Raw genomic sequence first — 16,102 nt, forward strand, 5'->3', positions numbered from 1 at the left:
TATCACTCCAGCTACTGACCCATGAAGGACTAAAGGAATTTCATGGATGGATAGAAGGATGATAGGTAGAAGATAGATAGATAGATAGATAGATAGATAGATAGATAGATAGATAGATAGATAGATGGATGGATAATTTTTAGATTGCAGCAATTAATTGGTTGTGGTAGACTTCCTTTCAGAATTAGGATTTAAGCAAAATGCATTGTCCTAAGGCCAAATGGAAGATGGAAGGCCAGCCACAAATTAATCAGAGTTTTTGTCACAAAATTCAATAGAATCTTAAAACCCCAAAGGTTTTAAACCGTCTTCTTCTCATTTTCAGCTAGAGCGAAAACATTAGCTACAATAAGTAGGGCCATGTTTCAATGGGTCTGTTAGAAAAAAAAACTCTCTTGATTTCAATGGATTTGCTTTCTTCTTAAGGTGATTAAAAATCTAATCATCATTAAAGTTGAATGTCACTGATATAACCTATCAAATTCTCTGAATAGGTTAACAGGCAAATGTTATTATTTGGTCATTCACAGGTACAGTATTAGGAAGAAAAAGGCGAAAGGTTGAAAAAAAAAGTGGAACCAAAAAATAACAAGTTTAGTTTAGCATAAACAATAATAACTGCTATAGCTGTCATAAAGATAAACTTGATAGGTAGCCCTCCCGCCCCCAGTGTTTCTCCTGTTGTAGAACAATGAATTTACTATTTGTCCTGAACTACTGTTCTGTATAAGTTAAAAAAAAGTTTGTAAGGATAGACATATGAGATTCTATTCAAATAAAATTTGATCATAAGGAAATATACTATGCAGTATATGTGCCAATATGCAGCCCAATGTCAAATATCAATAGCCTTCCTGAATGGAGTAGAGACCTAATCTGGAGCAATTACTTTGCTCTAACAACTTCTCTCATTTGGAGACTAAGAATGCAATTTTTCTTTCATATTCTGACAGGGAAACTATATCACATAAGATCTTTAAAGCATGGGTTCCTATCTTTACAACAGTGCTTAGAAACTGTTCAAGTTAAGAGAATACTTTTTTGGAGTGCTTGCCCCTTAAAGAGAGTTGAGTGGTTACACAATTCCCAATTTGCTTTCTCTTCTTATAGATTGAATGATCTACATCAGTGGTTCTCAACCTGTGGGTCGGGACCCCATTTGGGGTCGAACGACCATTTCATAGGGGTCGCCAAACAATGCAGTCCGCCATTTTTTTCCCCTTTTCCTTAGCTGTGCTACTCCCTTTTGAAAGCCAATAGAATAGACTCTCTTGAACAGAGTCTAATTCTATTGGCTTTCAAAAGCCAATAGGAATTGTCCAGGCTGTCTCTGCCCTGCTGAGCCTGCCAAAATTCCCATTCTGCAAACGGTGCTGCACCAGTTGAGTAGTCCTCGACTTACGACTGGTTGAATAGTCCTCAACTTACAACCGGTTGGGGGTCGTGGCATTAAAAAGGTTGAGAACCACTGATCTAGATATTAGCAGTAGGCATATCCCAGAGGAGATAATAACCATAACGCATCTACAGCGTCAGAACAGTCCCTAAAATTTGTTGATGGATGGATCCAATGCTGTGCTATGCCATTGCTCTTTGACTATGGTCTGTTGAATACGTCTGAAAGGAATAACCACAATGAGTAGGTCCCCACCACGAGATGTATTAAACTAAAGCTGATCCCTTTTATGGCTTAATGCCATGCACGGATGTTTTCAATAAATAATGTTGTGCTATCTTTGTGCACGAAGCTCTCCGTCCACAGCTGAGTCTCACTATGCTTTTGCTGGACACCGTAAATGGATTTGCCTCTTGGAGTTACTGGTGGACTTAACCAGCTGAAGATTATTTGAATTAGAATCTATCTCTGTACTTTGTTGACCCCTCAGATTATAAGGAGCTGTGCTATTGCTGGCATTTTGCACTAGGTTACTAGCTTGGAAAATGTAAAAATAAATAAATAAAAAAGTTTGACCGAAATGCTGCAGATTCTGTTAAGAATAATTCTGAATGACGTGTTTGTGCCTTCCTTGTTACATTGACAAGAGAAGCAAGGATTAAAGTGCTATAGATATGTATAAACAAGAGGTTAGATTTGCTTAACTCTCCAAGGGACTGAAAAAAAAATGTTATATGCAGAAAAATAAATATTGTACGGTGTGTTCCATTCTTTGCCAAAAGGCAAGCAATGCGGGACTGGACTCAGTTCTGGTTAAGCACTTTAAAATCCAGTTAATGCCAGTGCATCGATAAAGCATATTTTGTTCTTCCACAGAATCCGAAAGGGATCTTAGAGTAAAGCATAGAATTTGGAGAAGCTGCCTTGGTTATAATACAGCTTTTATTTTAGCTTTTAGCCTGAGTGAGGCGGGGTTCCAGGCAAACAGCAAACATTATGAAAATCAAACTGCGTTCTTCTTTCCTCTTGTTTTTTTTCCCAAATGAATAATAAATGTTGTAGATTATTTTAAATAAGAAATAATAAGCTTCCACGCTGGAACATATTCTACTAGTGTAAACGGCTTTTTCTTTATGACAGTGTTGTCCATTTAAATGAGCGCTTAACGCTGTTGACAGAAAGCAAGTTCTTTTGTGTCTAAATTTAGGATGCTTATCTGAGCAGATATAAGCCAGTGGCTTCAACATATAAACAATTACCTGATGCTCAAGGATTAAATACCCAAATGCTAGCCAGAATAAATACAGGCTGCCCATCACAAGAGGACAAAAGCTTCAAAAAGTAAATACTTGCCCAAATCCTAAATAGCATTTGTTCAAAAACTTTTTTTTAAAAAAAAAGAAAAAGAAAAAGAAAGGAAAACTGCTCAAGGTTTTGCAGGCTTCCTTTCCCTGTAGCAGCAAACACAACCACACTTTAGAGACACTGTCTTTAAAGAATTGTGAGTCTCTCATTCAAGGCCTGTCCGGTGAATGGCACCAGATTTCACCAAATAAAATGTCACACTCTTGAAAGCAAGGAAATTAAAAATTATAATAATCTTCTGGCTATTCCCCTCCCCCCCCATTGGTCTCTTTATCTTTTTGTAGCTACAATTATAAGGTAGCTTTTCCTAACCATCGACAAAAACAAATTACCCCCTTCCCTATTACTGCTATTACAAGTAAGAGCTTTCAAGAACTCAAAAGAAGTGTTGGTGATGGATTATCCAGCTAAATCATCGTCCAACAGTTGGCAAAGAGTCAGAAATGGAAAACGAAGAGCTGACTTCCAGATAGCCAAAGACTACAGCTTCTACTACCAGTTGCAAGTCATCTCAACCAAATTGAAAGGCCTCATCCTTGGAGAAATTTCTTACATGAGTGTTTCTCTCTTGGTCAGTTGGCTTAATAATGGGGTGACCATGCCACGGTGAACCTACAACCCGACACTTTCTCCTTCCTTCAACAATGGCAGATGGAGGACATACTGACTTAACTCTTTACTCCTCCATGCAACCCTTCTCATCATTTTGCCCAACTTCCTTACCAACGATCAGAATCTCAAGGTCCACACACCTCCAGAGTCCTTTGAAAATCACTTTCTAACCGTTCTACTCTCGGGGGATGTAGCCAATCTATGAATGAGACTTAGGAAGAGCCATTCCCAATTGCCACAACTGTGTCCTTGATGAGAAGATTCAGGATGGGGCTGATATTATCCCCAAAGTTTACCAGCTTGGAAAAAGCACAATTTTTTTTTTAATACAGAAAAACCACACCTATATACAAGAAAACCTGGTAATTAGCGACAATTACCAGAAGGTTTTTTTTTTTTTTAGTTGTGTTTGAATTCAAGCTTTGATTGGGTCAGTCCATGGCATGCTTTTTTTTTAGCTAATTCTATCTAGCTTACATTTTTTTTCACCTAAAAGTTATGCCACATCTAAGTAATGTGAAAAAGAGTCACGACATATAACAATGGAATATATTTCTGTTGTCTTGGTGAGGAATACTTCATTGACTCATCACAATGGACTCTAAGTTACTTTGCATAATTTGGCACTTTTGAGCTGTGTTCTAATACTTAAGAAAGGATTCTATTTCTTTCTTTCTTTCTTTAACACTAATGGGTTCTCCTAGGCTAAGGCCACCCTAGTCAACATGCTTACATAGAAACTGCCCCCTTATTTTGTTCACTTTGCTCAAGCATTTGCAGTCCAGGTTGGCTGTTAAGCTATGAATATTTTGTTCACCCTTTTGTGTGCCAAAGGGTGGCACACAAAAGCATAATATGCACAGACAAAAGCATAATTCAAAGTGTCCATAATTTTGTGACTTCCCTTTTCCCTTCTCTATTCTCAAAAATCCACAGTGATCTACAGGTATATTTAATTTGTTGAATCAACCTCCACACTTTTTTTTTTACTTCGTGATTCCCTTCCGGATCTTTCTTTAGACGTTGATGGCATGGGCATGCTTCTTGCACAGAGGTTTATCTTTCTTCGAATAAAATGGCTGACCTTCCAAATTGACATGGCAGACCTGCAAACGAAAGACACAGAAAGACGGGGCATTGCGTCAAAGCAGATGGGATTCTGAGTCCCTACATTTCAGTCTGTTCTTTGCAGAATCAGCAAAGTTAGAGCTATCTAACATAAGATGTGCTGAGCCCCCCCCCCCCGTTACTGAATCAAGCAATGAGAGAAAGTGAGAGATTTGCGCACATGGATGATATGATTCTTTCATTCAGTTTCTTTAGGAAACAGCTGACTTGCCTCAAGGAACATCCTTGATATTCAACACATGAAACAATTTGGGTTTTGATGCAGTCAGTTGTTTCTTTCCAAAATGGTCTACCAAACTGAGATCTGAAGATGATTCAGATCTACCTCCTGTGAGCTTCCAAGAAGAACCAGAAACCAGAATGGTTTCTTCTTCATGGTTTGAAGAACATCTAATACGATCTCTTGTCCCTAACAGGTTGGCCATGCCTACACAAGGTGTTTGTTTTAGTATAACACCTTTAGAGGGCCCTGGATCCTCTTTCGGGTATCTATGTTCATGTGTTACGTGTTGTGATCCACCCACCAGCCTTGGGAAGATACCTACAGCGCAAATGAAGCACGTATCATGCCAGGTGTGACCAAGGGCTTCAATGAACTTGTCGCCAGCTTCAACGGGGAAGTCGCATCCGTGACATTTGGTACTGAACAAGGCAACGTAGTCTAGAAGAACGCACACCAAAGAGAGAAAAAAAATGAGGTTTACAACATAAAGAGTACTAGGATAAATATCGATTTCCGGTGATGTCATAGACACGCACATTTAGTTTTGGGACAAAAAGACAACAGTGGATTTTTTTTAATGCCTTCTTTGATGAGATGCAAAATTGCGGGTTTATTTCTGCTTCTCTTCCTCTTCAGCTTTGTGAGAATAATGTTTGAAATGGATTGACTCCCCTGGCGTGGCACAATATTTGGAGCATTAGATTAGGAGCAGGAAGAACTAGTTTCGAATCCTGCTGTCTTACAGACGAAAAGGGGGGGGGAACCAGCATTAGAGCATTTCACAACTATGAAAGCAAATAAGGTTGCACGGGGAATTCGTGGGAAGGAAGGCAAGACTAAACATGATCACAGAGGCATTCTGACATGAAGGAATGCCAGAGCGAATGCAACCATTTATAGAATGAATATTATGTATTATAAGCTTCTTCCTCTGCACCAAATATCAGCGACGCTAGAGCAATAGTTTTTTAAAAGATCTCCAGATTTGAGACTCTTTGATTTTTAACTGAAGGATCTTTTTTTTCCCCTTACCCAAATATCCTTATTTCTTTTTTCCTTTTTATCTCTTTATCTCCTTAGGAATGCTCAAGCAGATGGAAGCCAATCGGCTGTTTGCAAAAACAAAATCAAATAAAAAAAAACCCAAACAAGATTGAGTCTTGGAGGAAATGTCAGAACTGAATCTAAAGAAGTTGAAAAAAAATAGCACGAGTAAGAAAGTGGCATATTACTGTCAAGCAAATTGCATGGCCACGTCAAATTAGTTTCTGGGAATCAAAGTTTCCTCTACTTCACACTGTGCTCCTGGAAAGTATCTATGTTAGGACTGTGAACTCAAACTAGCAGTTGCTTTTCAAAGTCGCTGCAAACCAAAGAGGACCTCAAAAAAAAAAAAAAAAACAAAAAAACCAAAAACCAAAGTCCTGTTGAAAGAAATGTCTTCACCATGGTTCAGTCCAAGCTGGGAATAAACGTGACGACTGCTTTGGAAAGAAGGTTGCAGTTTTTTGAAGAGGAGAGCCAGACAGAAAGATGGCTTTGGCAAGAAAGAGAGAAAAGGGCTGAGCACATGTAGGGAGTGGGTTTTTATACCCTCTGGAGCCTTTTGTTTGGAGTTGCTCCTGTGACATGAACTTTGACCTGAGCCTGAGTGTGCCCTTTGGCATCTGTTGGTTAATCCTATTATGTCCTGTCTTGGGTGGGGTATGTAGGTTTTAGATATCTTCTTAATCTTCTAACTTTAATCTTCCTGAATGGTTTGCATTTGCATTTCTATACAGCTGGTTTCTGCTTGGGGGAGGGAGACTTGGGGCTATTAAGAAAAAACTCGGCATGCTTTTCTGCCTCTTTAAGATCCTTTGAGGAAATATATTTTCCTGCCTTTTTAATATTTCCTTCTCGGGGGGGGGGGGCTGACTTCCCACAGTCCTGCAAAAATTCGGGAAAGGGAACGAGCAAAAGAAGAAAAAGAGGAGATTAAAGCAGGATGCAGATTTGCGTTTTTGAAGTCATCCCTAACAGAACATGGCCGAACAGGAAGACCACCTGGCAAAGGCTTGCAAGAAGCAAGCATGAACGAAAGCGTTAGAAAAAGGAGGGGGCTTCCAAACGGAGGGTTATTTCTCTGGAAAGATCCAAGGCTATCAACGGATCAAGGAACCTTGCAGCACCTTTCTCGCAGTAGGGCTCTCCATCCTCCATGTGGAAGAGGCTGTTTCCAAACGGTTTCCGACAGGCAGCGCAGACGAAGCAAGTGGTATGCCACGTTTGCCTCAATGCATGCATCACTTCCTGGAAGAGAAAGGGAGGTGGGTGATTTTGCCAAAAAATGTCCTCCTTTTGGGGGAAAGGAACATGGGGAAGGCTAGCTCTTATCCCAACTAACTCATTCAGTGATCAAGACAAAATAATATCTCAGCAACTCATGTGGAATTCCTGTTGGTCGTTGTGGTAGGGCAGTGGTGGTGAACCTATGGCACGGGTGCCAGAGGCGGCACTTGGAGCCCTCTCTGTGGGCACACATGCCATTGCCCCAGCCTTGCCTTCCCCCATGAACCCCTCCTCTCCAGCAGCCCCCCTGAAGGAGAGTCGCCCTCGAACATGGCCCATATGAAGCAGTGCAGCCAAGGACATGGCAGCCAGACAGCGTAGACAAGACTCTGCCCTCACACCCCATCATGCAGTTGGGGGGGGGCAGAGGGTGTGGCTGCCATAGAACTGCTGGGCTGCCTGGGCGATCTGCGGTGGTCCCTGGAGGTGGTGAGTGGTCCTGTGGGCAGGCAGGGTGGGGATGGGGGCAGAGCAGGGCGGGGTGGGGGAGGAGCAGGCATGGGGCCAGTTTGGGGGCACTTGGTCTTTAAAAGGTTCGCCATCACTGTAGTAAGGCATCACAAGATGTCCTTCAGCTGTGGTGGACATCAACTGTTATGATGCTCAGTGAAACAGCTGAGCTGTCTACGGTTCATTGAGATGTTAGGTGGTCCTTGTCTTACAACCACAACTGAGCCCGACATTTTGGTTGCGAAGCGAGATAATTGCTAAGTGGGTTTTGTCCATTTTGTGACCTTTCTTGCCACAGTTCTTAAGGGAATCACTGCATTTGTTAATAAGGCAAGACAATAAGCAACGGCTGGAAACTAACCAAGGAGAGAAGCAGTGTAGAACTAAGGAGAAATTTCCTAACAGTGAGAACAATCAACCAGTGGAAGGGCTTGCCTTCAGAAGTTGTGGGTGCTCCATCACTGGAGGTTTTGAAGAAGAGACTAGACCAAGGGTAGGGAACCTTGGCTCTTTTATGACTTGTGGACTTCAACTCCCAGAATTCCTGAGTCATCAGCATGGCTGGTTCAGGAATTCTGGGTATTGAAGTCCACAAGTCATAAAAGAGCCAAGGTTCCCTATCCCTGGACTAGACAATCACTTGTCTGAAATGGTATAGGTTCTCTTGCTTGAGCAGGGAGCTGGACTAGAAGACCTCCAACGTCCCTTCCAGCTCTATTCTGATTGATGGATTAAATTTGACTTCTCCATTGACTTTGCTTGTCAGAAGGTCACAAAAGGTGATCCCATTACCCCGGGATGCTGCAACCATCATAAATGTGAGCCAGTTGCCAAGCATTCAAATTTTGATCACATGATCATGGGAATACTGCAATGGTCGTACGTGTGAAAAACAACAATCAGAACTCACTTTTTCCCCCCATGCCATTGTAACTTTAAATGGCACTAAACAAATGGTGGTAAGTGAAGAACTGCCTGTATAGTCAAGCACTTCAGGAAAGCATTAGGAAGACGAGGAAGGTGATGTGACTTTATTTCAACTTTTAAAGTGTGTGCTTCAGGTGGATGTTTTAATCTAAAGGATTAAAGAGAAAATTTGGACTGGAAACACAGCACTGTGTTATGCATTTCCGATCGTCCCATAAATGTCTGCTTAAAATACAGAAATGTCAAATTGTGGAGGTTTAGGTCATTTAAACGCACCACATTGAAGTAGGCTGATCCAAACGACCAGGGAAAAATCAGGACCGGGATAATTTGTGTACAGGACTTTGTCGACCACCTCTAATTAAGTATTGAGCAATTTGTTTATGAGGTCTCTTCTCTCTACATTTTTTAAAAATTCCTAGTTTCCAAAGTGTTACCCAATTTAATCTGACATTCCCTTTTTCCTCACATACTCTTGGCAAAACTCTAGGATCATTCCACCTTAACGAGATGTCTCGCTGGTGAGTCACAGTTAATAAGTCTAATTAACTTGAACGAGTGTTTGCATAGCAACCTAGACAATCAGTTTAGGTTAAATCTGCAGGTCATCCTGCTCGGTTTATGGGAAAGTCGATACAGGAAAAGGGACAGTCTGTGCTCCGTATCTCACAGCAGATGGAAGCCAAGATCTGCCTTGAATCCCAATTGATGAGGAGCAGAGTTTTGTTTTTTTTTTTCATTTCTAAGCCACAATCTATTCTTCTGCCTTTCCTAACAGATATGGCCCATGTTTATGGACTGATGGAGGTGATGAGACTTCAGGGGCTTTCGGGTGCCCACTGTAACTGAAATTTTACAACCGGAGAGTCACCAGATCTGGGCTTCAAAAGGGTAGATGACCATTACACGGTAGCAGAGCGCTAGAGTTTTCTTCACCACTTCACTGCTCCCTGAAGATCATTCCAATTCTTGCAATCCATAATCTCAGTGATGGCGAACCTTTTAGAGACCGAGTGCCCAAACTGCAACCCCAAACCCACTTATCCATTGTCGGGTGCTGGGTGGGTGTGGCCTATTGGCTGGGTGTGGCCCATTGGTTGGGCATGGCTGCGGTGCTAACGGCAGACTGGGTGGGACTAAAAAGTTCAATCAATCAATTCCAACTTTGTAAGATCTTTTTTTTCCCCTGTGGGAAGTTGAAATTGACTCATTGATTGAACCATTTTTTTTTTGCACACGGCAGCGGAGGCCTAAAGCAAAAAGGTTTTATAAAACCCAGCTGAAGGCCTAGGACTGGGGCGACGGCACACGTGCCCACAGAGAGGGCTCTGAGTGCCACCTCTGGCACCCGTGCCATAGGTTCGCCACCACTGCCATATCTGGTAGCTTGGCTCTCCTCCTAGACCTGATTTGGCTAGGATTCCTCCAAGTTTGCTTGCAGACTTACCCCCATGATCTTGGTGTGGCATCTGGCACAGGTCGGAGCAAAGAACTGTTCGTAGCAGTGCTCACAGTAGACACTGTTCTGTTCCTCCACAAAGCCCACATCAGCGAGGGAGGTCTTGCAATAAGCACAGTTGAATTCCTCAGGGTGCCAAGAGCGACCCATGGCTACCAAGAAGGGCCCTCTGTGAGAATGAATCAAACAAACACATTCAAAGACATATTGCTCTTCTATCCCTGGTTTTTCTATCCCTTGCTCACCTGGGTCTGTTCCAACGATTCCTAGGAGTTAGTTTAATACAGTGGTTCTCAACCTTTTTAATGCCGCGACCCCCCAACCGGTCATAAGTCGAGGACTACTCAACCGGTCGTAAGTTGAGGACTACTCCACGGGTGCAGCACCGTTTGCAGACTGGGACTTTTGGCGGGCTCAGCAGGGCAGAGACAGCCTGGACAATTCCTATTGGCTTTGGAAAGCCAATAGAATTAGACTCTATTCAAGAGAGTCTATTCTATTGGCTTTCGAAAGCCGATAGAATAAAAGGGAGTAGCACAGCTAAGGAAAAGGGGGAAAAAATGGCGGACTGCGTTGTTTGGCAACCCCCGTGAAATGGTCGTTCGACCCCAAATGGGGTCACAACCCACAGGTTGAGAACCACTGGTTTAATAAAACCCAGAAAAACCTCCATAAAGACTAACCAATTCAAAGCTTTTTGAGCTAGATTCCATGATCAAAAGTATAAAATACCATTTCATTTATACTAATGTGTGTAGGGGAAGAGCAGGTAGAGCTGGGGAGACAGAGTTGAGTGGTCCTCGGCTTAGAGTCATTACATTCCCACAAACATCCATATCCAAACCCTCTAGAATTCCACTGACTCTTATGACGATGTAAAAAAGATGTTGAGACTCTAGAAAGAGTGTAGAGAAGAGCAACAAAGATGATTAGAGGACTGGAGGCTAAAACGTATAAGGAACGGTTGCTGGAATTGGGTATGTCTAGTCTAATGAAGAGAAGGACGAGGGGGGACAGGATAGCAGTGTTCCAGTATCTCAGGGGCTGCCCCAAAGAAGAGGGAGTCAAGCTATTCTCCAAGGCACCTGAAGGCAGGATAAGAAGCAACGGATGGAAACTGATCAAGGAGAGAAGCAACCTAGAACTAAGGAAAAAATTCCTGACACTTAGAATAATTAATCAGTGGAACAACCTGCCTCCAGAAGTTGTGAATGCTCCAACACTGTGAATAGAATAGAATAGAATAGAATAGAATAGAATAGAATAGAATAGAATAGAATAGAATAGAATAGAGCTGGAAGGGACTTGGAGGTCTTCTAGTCCAGCTCAAGCAGGAGAACCTATACCATCTCAGACAAGTGACTGTCTAGCCTCTTCTTAAAAATCTCCAGTGATGGAGCACCCATGATTTCTGGAGGCAAACTGTTCCACTGGTTGATTGTCCTCACTGTCAGGAAGTTTCTCCTTAATACCAGGTTGCTTCTCTCTTTGATCAGTTTCTAACCATTGTTTCTTGTCCTGCCCTCTGGTCCTTTGGAGAATAACGTGACCCCCTCTCTTCCTTGTGGCAGCCCCTCAGATCCTGGAATACTGCTTTCCCCTATTTCTTCTTTTCTTTAGACAAGACAAGCCCAAGTCCTGCAGCCATTCTTCGTATCTTTTAGTCTCCAGGCCTTGGATTATCTTAATTGCTCTTCTCTGATTTTTTTCCAAACTCTCAACATCTTTTTTTGTGATATGGTGACCAAAAAAGGTGGTGTGGTCTGGAATACTGGAAGTTTTTAAGAAGAGACTGGACAGCCATTTGTCTGGAATGGTATAGGGTTTCCTACCTGAGCAGGGAGTTGGACTAGATGACCTCCAAGGTCCCTTCCAACTTTATTATTATTATTATTATTATTATTATTATTATTATTATTATCATCATCATCATCATCATCATCATCATCATCATCATCATCATCATTATTCATCGCACAGTCAGCCAGATGTTCAGACTGGATTTGGCATTTTGTCTACCTATCGAGTCCTTACCCAGGACCTGGGATAGGCAGATGTGGATGTTTGATGGTATTACAGATATCGTCGCAGGATGGAAGCAGTTCCTAGTAAGGCCGCCTTTTGCAATTGACTAATAGCGAATTTGTCAATGCCAATGGTGTTCAAGTGGTGCTCCAGTTGTTTTGGGATTGCACCCAAGGAGCCTATTACTATTGGTACTACCCTTGCTTGCTTTTGCCACAGTCTTTCTATTTCTATTTGTAGGTCTTTGTATTTTGTTATCTTCTCCAGTTCTTTCTCGTCTATTCTGCTGTCTCCAGGCACTGCCACGTCCACTATCCAGACTTTTTTGTCTTTCTTATTGACAATTGTTAAGTCTGGGGTGTTATGTTGCAGGTGCTTGTCTGTTTGAATTCTGAAGTCCCGGAGCAGTTTAATTTGATCATTTTCTATGACTTTCTCTAATAGTAATAATAATAATAATAATAGTAATGATAATGATAATAATAATAATAAATGTACCAATTTAGTGTTGAACTTTAGTTGACTAGATTCTTATGTATAGGCTTGAATAAGTCTTCCGTGCTGTAACCTAATGGATGGTCTTGATTCTTTCCATCTGACACGGGGTGGGGGGGAAAGCAATTCAGTCTGCATTTGGGGTGAAAACTAAGGGAAGGGGAGTAGAGAGAGGGTCAACCAAATTGAACCTGAGACAATGAGATTTATCAATCATTATTGTTCTGAATGGCCACTGCAGGATTTCAGAAGGAGGGTTCAATCACAACCGCTCCTTAACAGATTTTATTTTTTTCAGGGAAAAAAAAAAACCCCTGATAATATAGTGGGGAAAAACAGTGGAGTAAAAAAAGAAGAATTCCTTTATAAAATTAATAAGGCGGAGGCATTGCATAAGAAAAGCCATCTCTGGAAGTACCCACTGGGTTTATTTTACATCGATAGATACTCTGTCTCTATTTTAATATAGCTGTCCCCATTTACAACTGTCCCCGGAAAACCCATCGACAAATCTCATGTCTTCGTAACAGGTGTCTAATCCATACAAGCTTCTGCTGTGATGAATTTGCTCCTCTAAAATGTCACAACAATCTTGGTTCGGAGAAAAACATTATCCCGAACTATGGTTTCTTGCAGAGAGGCCTTTTAAATCAGTGATTGAGTGGTATCTTACACACTGTTGTGTTGACCTTGAGTTCCTGCACACGAAAGTTAAATCCAAGTTCCATTAAAGAGGCTGACAATAGCTTATAGACATAAATTAAAAGAACAGCAGAAGATGGATGTTGGAATAAAGAAAAGGAAATGATGAACTTTTGTAGTAGTTTTTTTTTCTTTTTTCTTGAGATGAAAGATGTTTTAAAGGAATAGTGAATGATTTGTATTTAGTATGTTTTAAAGGAATAGTGAATGATTTGTGTAGTATATAGATGTAAAGAAAAAGAATAATAGAAGGTGTTGACTTAGTGGAAAAGTTTAAATATTTGGGAGTATATATATTATAAATTTTTAATTTAAAGTGAAAAATAATTATGAGATATCATGGGTAAATGTGTAAAAGAATTTAAATTCTAATGATTTCTGTTGGTGAGAATTTTAGAAGATGAATGGTTTGCTGAAATTTTTTAAGTAGAAGGGTATTACTTTTTTAGGGGTAAAAAGCAAAGAGCCAATTTTATCGAACGTAAGTTTGTTGGTTAAGTTATAATGGAGGAAAAATGTTGTGTTTATTATGGATGAGTGGTTGTTTAAAAGAAATATACATCTCAGTGAGGTGAAGATGGATAAATTATATGTAGGGTAAATATGGGTTATGATATGGGTTTAAAATGCATTATGTAGATTATGAATAATTTTTTAGTTTTCAGTTTGGAAATGCTTATATTGTTAACACTTTTTCTTTCTTTTCTCTTTTTTTGTATTTGAGTTAAAGTATATTATCGATTTTATTATTTGTAGAGTTGGATAAGTTTATTTAGAATTTGTTTGTTTATTTCTAACCCTGTAACCAGCTCTGGGAAGTGAGGGGGGGAGGGAGGGGGTTATTCTAGGGGGGGGGATATTGTTTAAAACTTGTATAAAACTTTTTTAATTAAAAAAAAAAGAGGCTGACAATCATCTATCAGGCTAACCAAACTCAGAAGAAATTACACCACGAAGCGACAAAGGTCCTTCCCCACATATATTTTAACGAGTCCTTGATTTCACCAGGTAGGACATAAGCAGACAAATATCCTTGAATATTTATCAGCCTCAAAGGAGGGAGGGGGAAGCAGACGCTCCTATAAGGACTCTTATTCTTTGTCTGGAGCCAAACACGTCTGTTCTTTGGATTGTGTTGCAACTGTGCTGCAAAATGTGTGATTCCAGGAAACGTTACTGCCTTAAGGAGTATCCCAGAGATATCCTCTGATCTGTTCTGAAACATCCTTCTGTGTAGGGTGCAAATTGTGGCCTGCTTCTCCAGGGTGACCAATAGGCAGCCACGGTGGTTGTAAAAGAGGTTGCCTGTGGGAGTTGGTTCCCAGACTGATACAGATCCAGGAGATGGTTCTGCAGACAGCCAGGAGGGGATGAAAAGGTCTACCTCCTCACCATCTCAGGATGCTGTTGGGAAGAGATTCAGAAAGCCTTCTCTTTGATGCACACGGGAGTACATTGGTTGTCAGCAGGAAACAATTTTCAGTTGCTGACATTCTTGGAATTCCATCCATTTCTTCTCAACACATTTTTGCTAAAAAGAACTCTGGGAGAAGGGAGCTTGGGAAAAAAAACATCTTGGTTTTAAGTCTCTGTCAAGGAATAAGAGAAGAGACAAGAGGGGAGATGGGAGGAGAGGAGAGGAGAGGAGAGGGGGAAGGGGAGGGGAGGAGAAAGGAGAGGAGGAGAGCACAGGAGAGAGGGAGAAAGAAGAGGAGAGGAGGGGAGGGGAGGGAGGGAAGGGGGGGTAAGAAGGGAAGGGAAGAGAAGAGAAGGGAAGGGAAGGGAAGAGAAGAGAAACACCTTGGTTTTAAGTCTCTGTCAAGGAATAAGAGAAGAGAGGAGAGGAGAGGAGAAGAGAGGAGAGGAGAGGAGAGGAGAGGAGGGGAGGGGAGGGGAGGGAGGGGAGGGGAGGCAAGAAGGGAAGGGAAGGGAAGAGAAAACACCTGGTTTTAAGTCTCTGTCAAGGAATAAGAGAAGAGAGGAGAGGAGAGGAGAGGAGAAGAGAGGAGAGGAGAGGAGAAGAGAGGAGAGGAGGGAGAGGAGGGGAGGGGAGGGGAGGGGAGGGAGGGGAGGGGAGGCAAGAAGGAAGGGAAGGAAGAGAAACATCTTGGTTTTAAGTCTCTGTCAAGGAATAAGAGAAGAGAGGAGAGGAGAGGAGAGGAGAAGGAGGAGAGTGAGAGGAGAAGAGAGGAGAGGAGGGAGAGGAGGAGGAGAGGAGGGGACGGGGAGGGGAGGGGAGGTGACGTGGATGGGAGGGGAGGGGCAAGGCAGAAGGAAGGGAGGGAAGAGAAGGGAGGGAAGGAAGGAAGGAACGAGAACACCTTGGTTTTAAGTCTCTGTCAAGGAAATATAAGAGAAGAGATGAGAGGAGAGGGGGGAGTGATGAAGAAGAGAGGAGAGGAGAGGAAGAAGAGAGGAGGAGGAGAGGAGAGAGAGGAGAGGAGGGGAGGGGAGGGGCAGGGGGAGGGGAGGGGAGCGGGATGGCCAAGAGGGAAGGGAAGGAAGAGAAACATCTTGGTTTTAAGTTCTCTGGTCAAGGAAATAAGAGCGGATGAGGAGAGGAGAGGAGGGGAGGGGAGGGAGAGGAGAGGAGAGGAGGGAGGGAGGGGAGAGGAGAGGCAAGAAGGGAAGGGAAGGGAAGGGAAGAGAAACATCTTGGTTTTAAGTCTCTGTCAAGGAATAAGAGAGGAGAGGAGAGGAGAGGAGAGGAGGGGAGGGGAGGGAGGGGAGGAGAGGCAAGAAGGGAAGGGAAGGGAAGGGAAGAGAAACATCTTGGTTTTAAGTCTCTGTCAAGGAATAAGAGAGGAGAGGAGAGGAGAGGAGAGGAGGGGAGGGGAGGGGAGGGAGGGGAGGAGAGGCAAGAAGGGAAGGGAAGGGAAGGGAAGAGAAACATCTTGGTTTTAAGTCTCTGTCAAGGAATAAGAGAGGAGAGGAGAGGAGAGGAGAGGAGGGGAGGGGAGGGAGGGGAGGAGAGGCAAGAAGGGAAGGG

The 16,102-nt window shown here is 42.3% G+C and overlaps 1 protein-coding gene across 7 annotated transcripts in view; it reads right to left on the minus strand.

Moving 5' to 3' along the window:
* Positions 1–3,688: 3,688 nt before the first annotated feature.
* The window catches only part of LDB3 (LIM domain binding 3), a 127,120-nt gene continuing 114,706 nt past the window's right edge, over positions 3,689–16,102 (minus strand). For all 7 annotated transcript variants that reach the window (XM_039343393.1, XM_039343398.1, XM_039343395.1 and 4 more), the window contains 4 exons: positions 9,880–10,060; positions 6,896–7,016; positions 5,047–5,162; positions 3,689–4,479 (listed from right to left, as the gene is read on the minus strand). In XM_039343393.1, the coding sequence (XP_039199327.1) occupies positions 4,390–4,479; positions 5,047–5,162; positions 6,896–7,016; positions 9,880–10,060 (508 nt within the window). In that variant the 3' untranslated portion in view covers positions 3,689–4,389. The remainder of the gene's footprint in view (positions 4,480–5,046; positions 5,163–6,895; positions 7,017–9,879; positions 10,061–16,102) is intronic.

This window comes from Crotalus tigris, unplaced genomic scaffold (assembly GCF_016545835.1).
Source record: "Crotalus tigris isolate CLP2741 ecotype Arizona unplaced genomic scaffold, ASM1654583v1 scf7180000017847.2079705, whole genome shotgun sequence".
In the NCBI taxonomy this organism is placed as follows: Eukaryota; Metazoa; Chordata; class Lepidosauria; order Squamata; family Viperidae; genus Crotalus; species Crotalus tigris.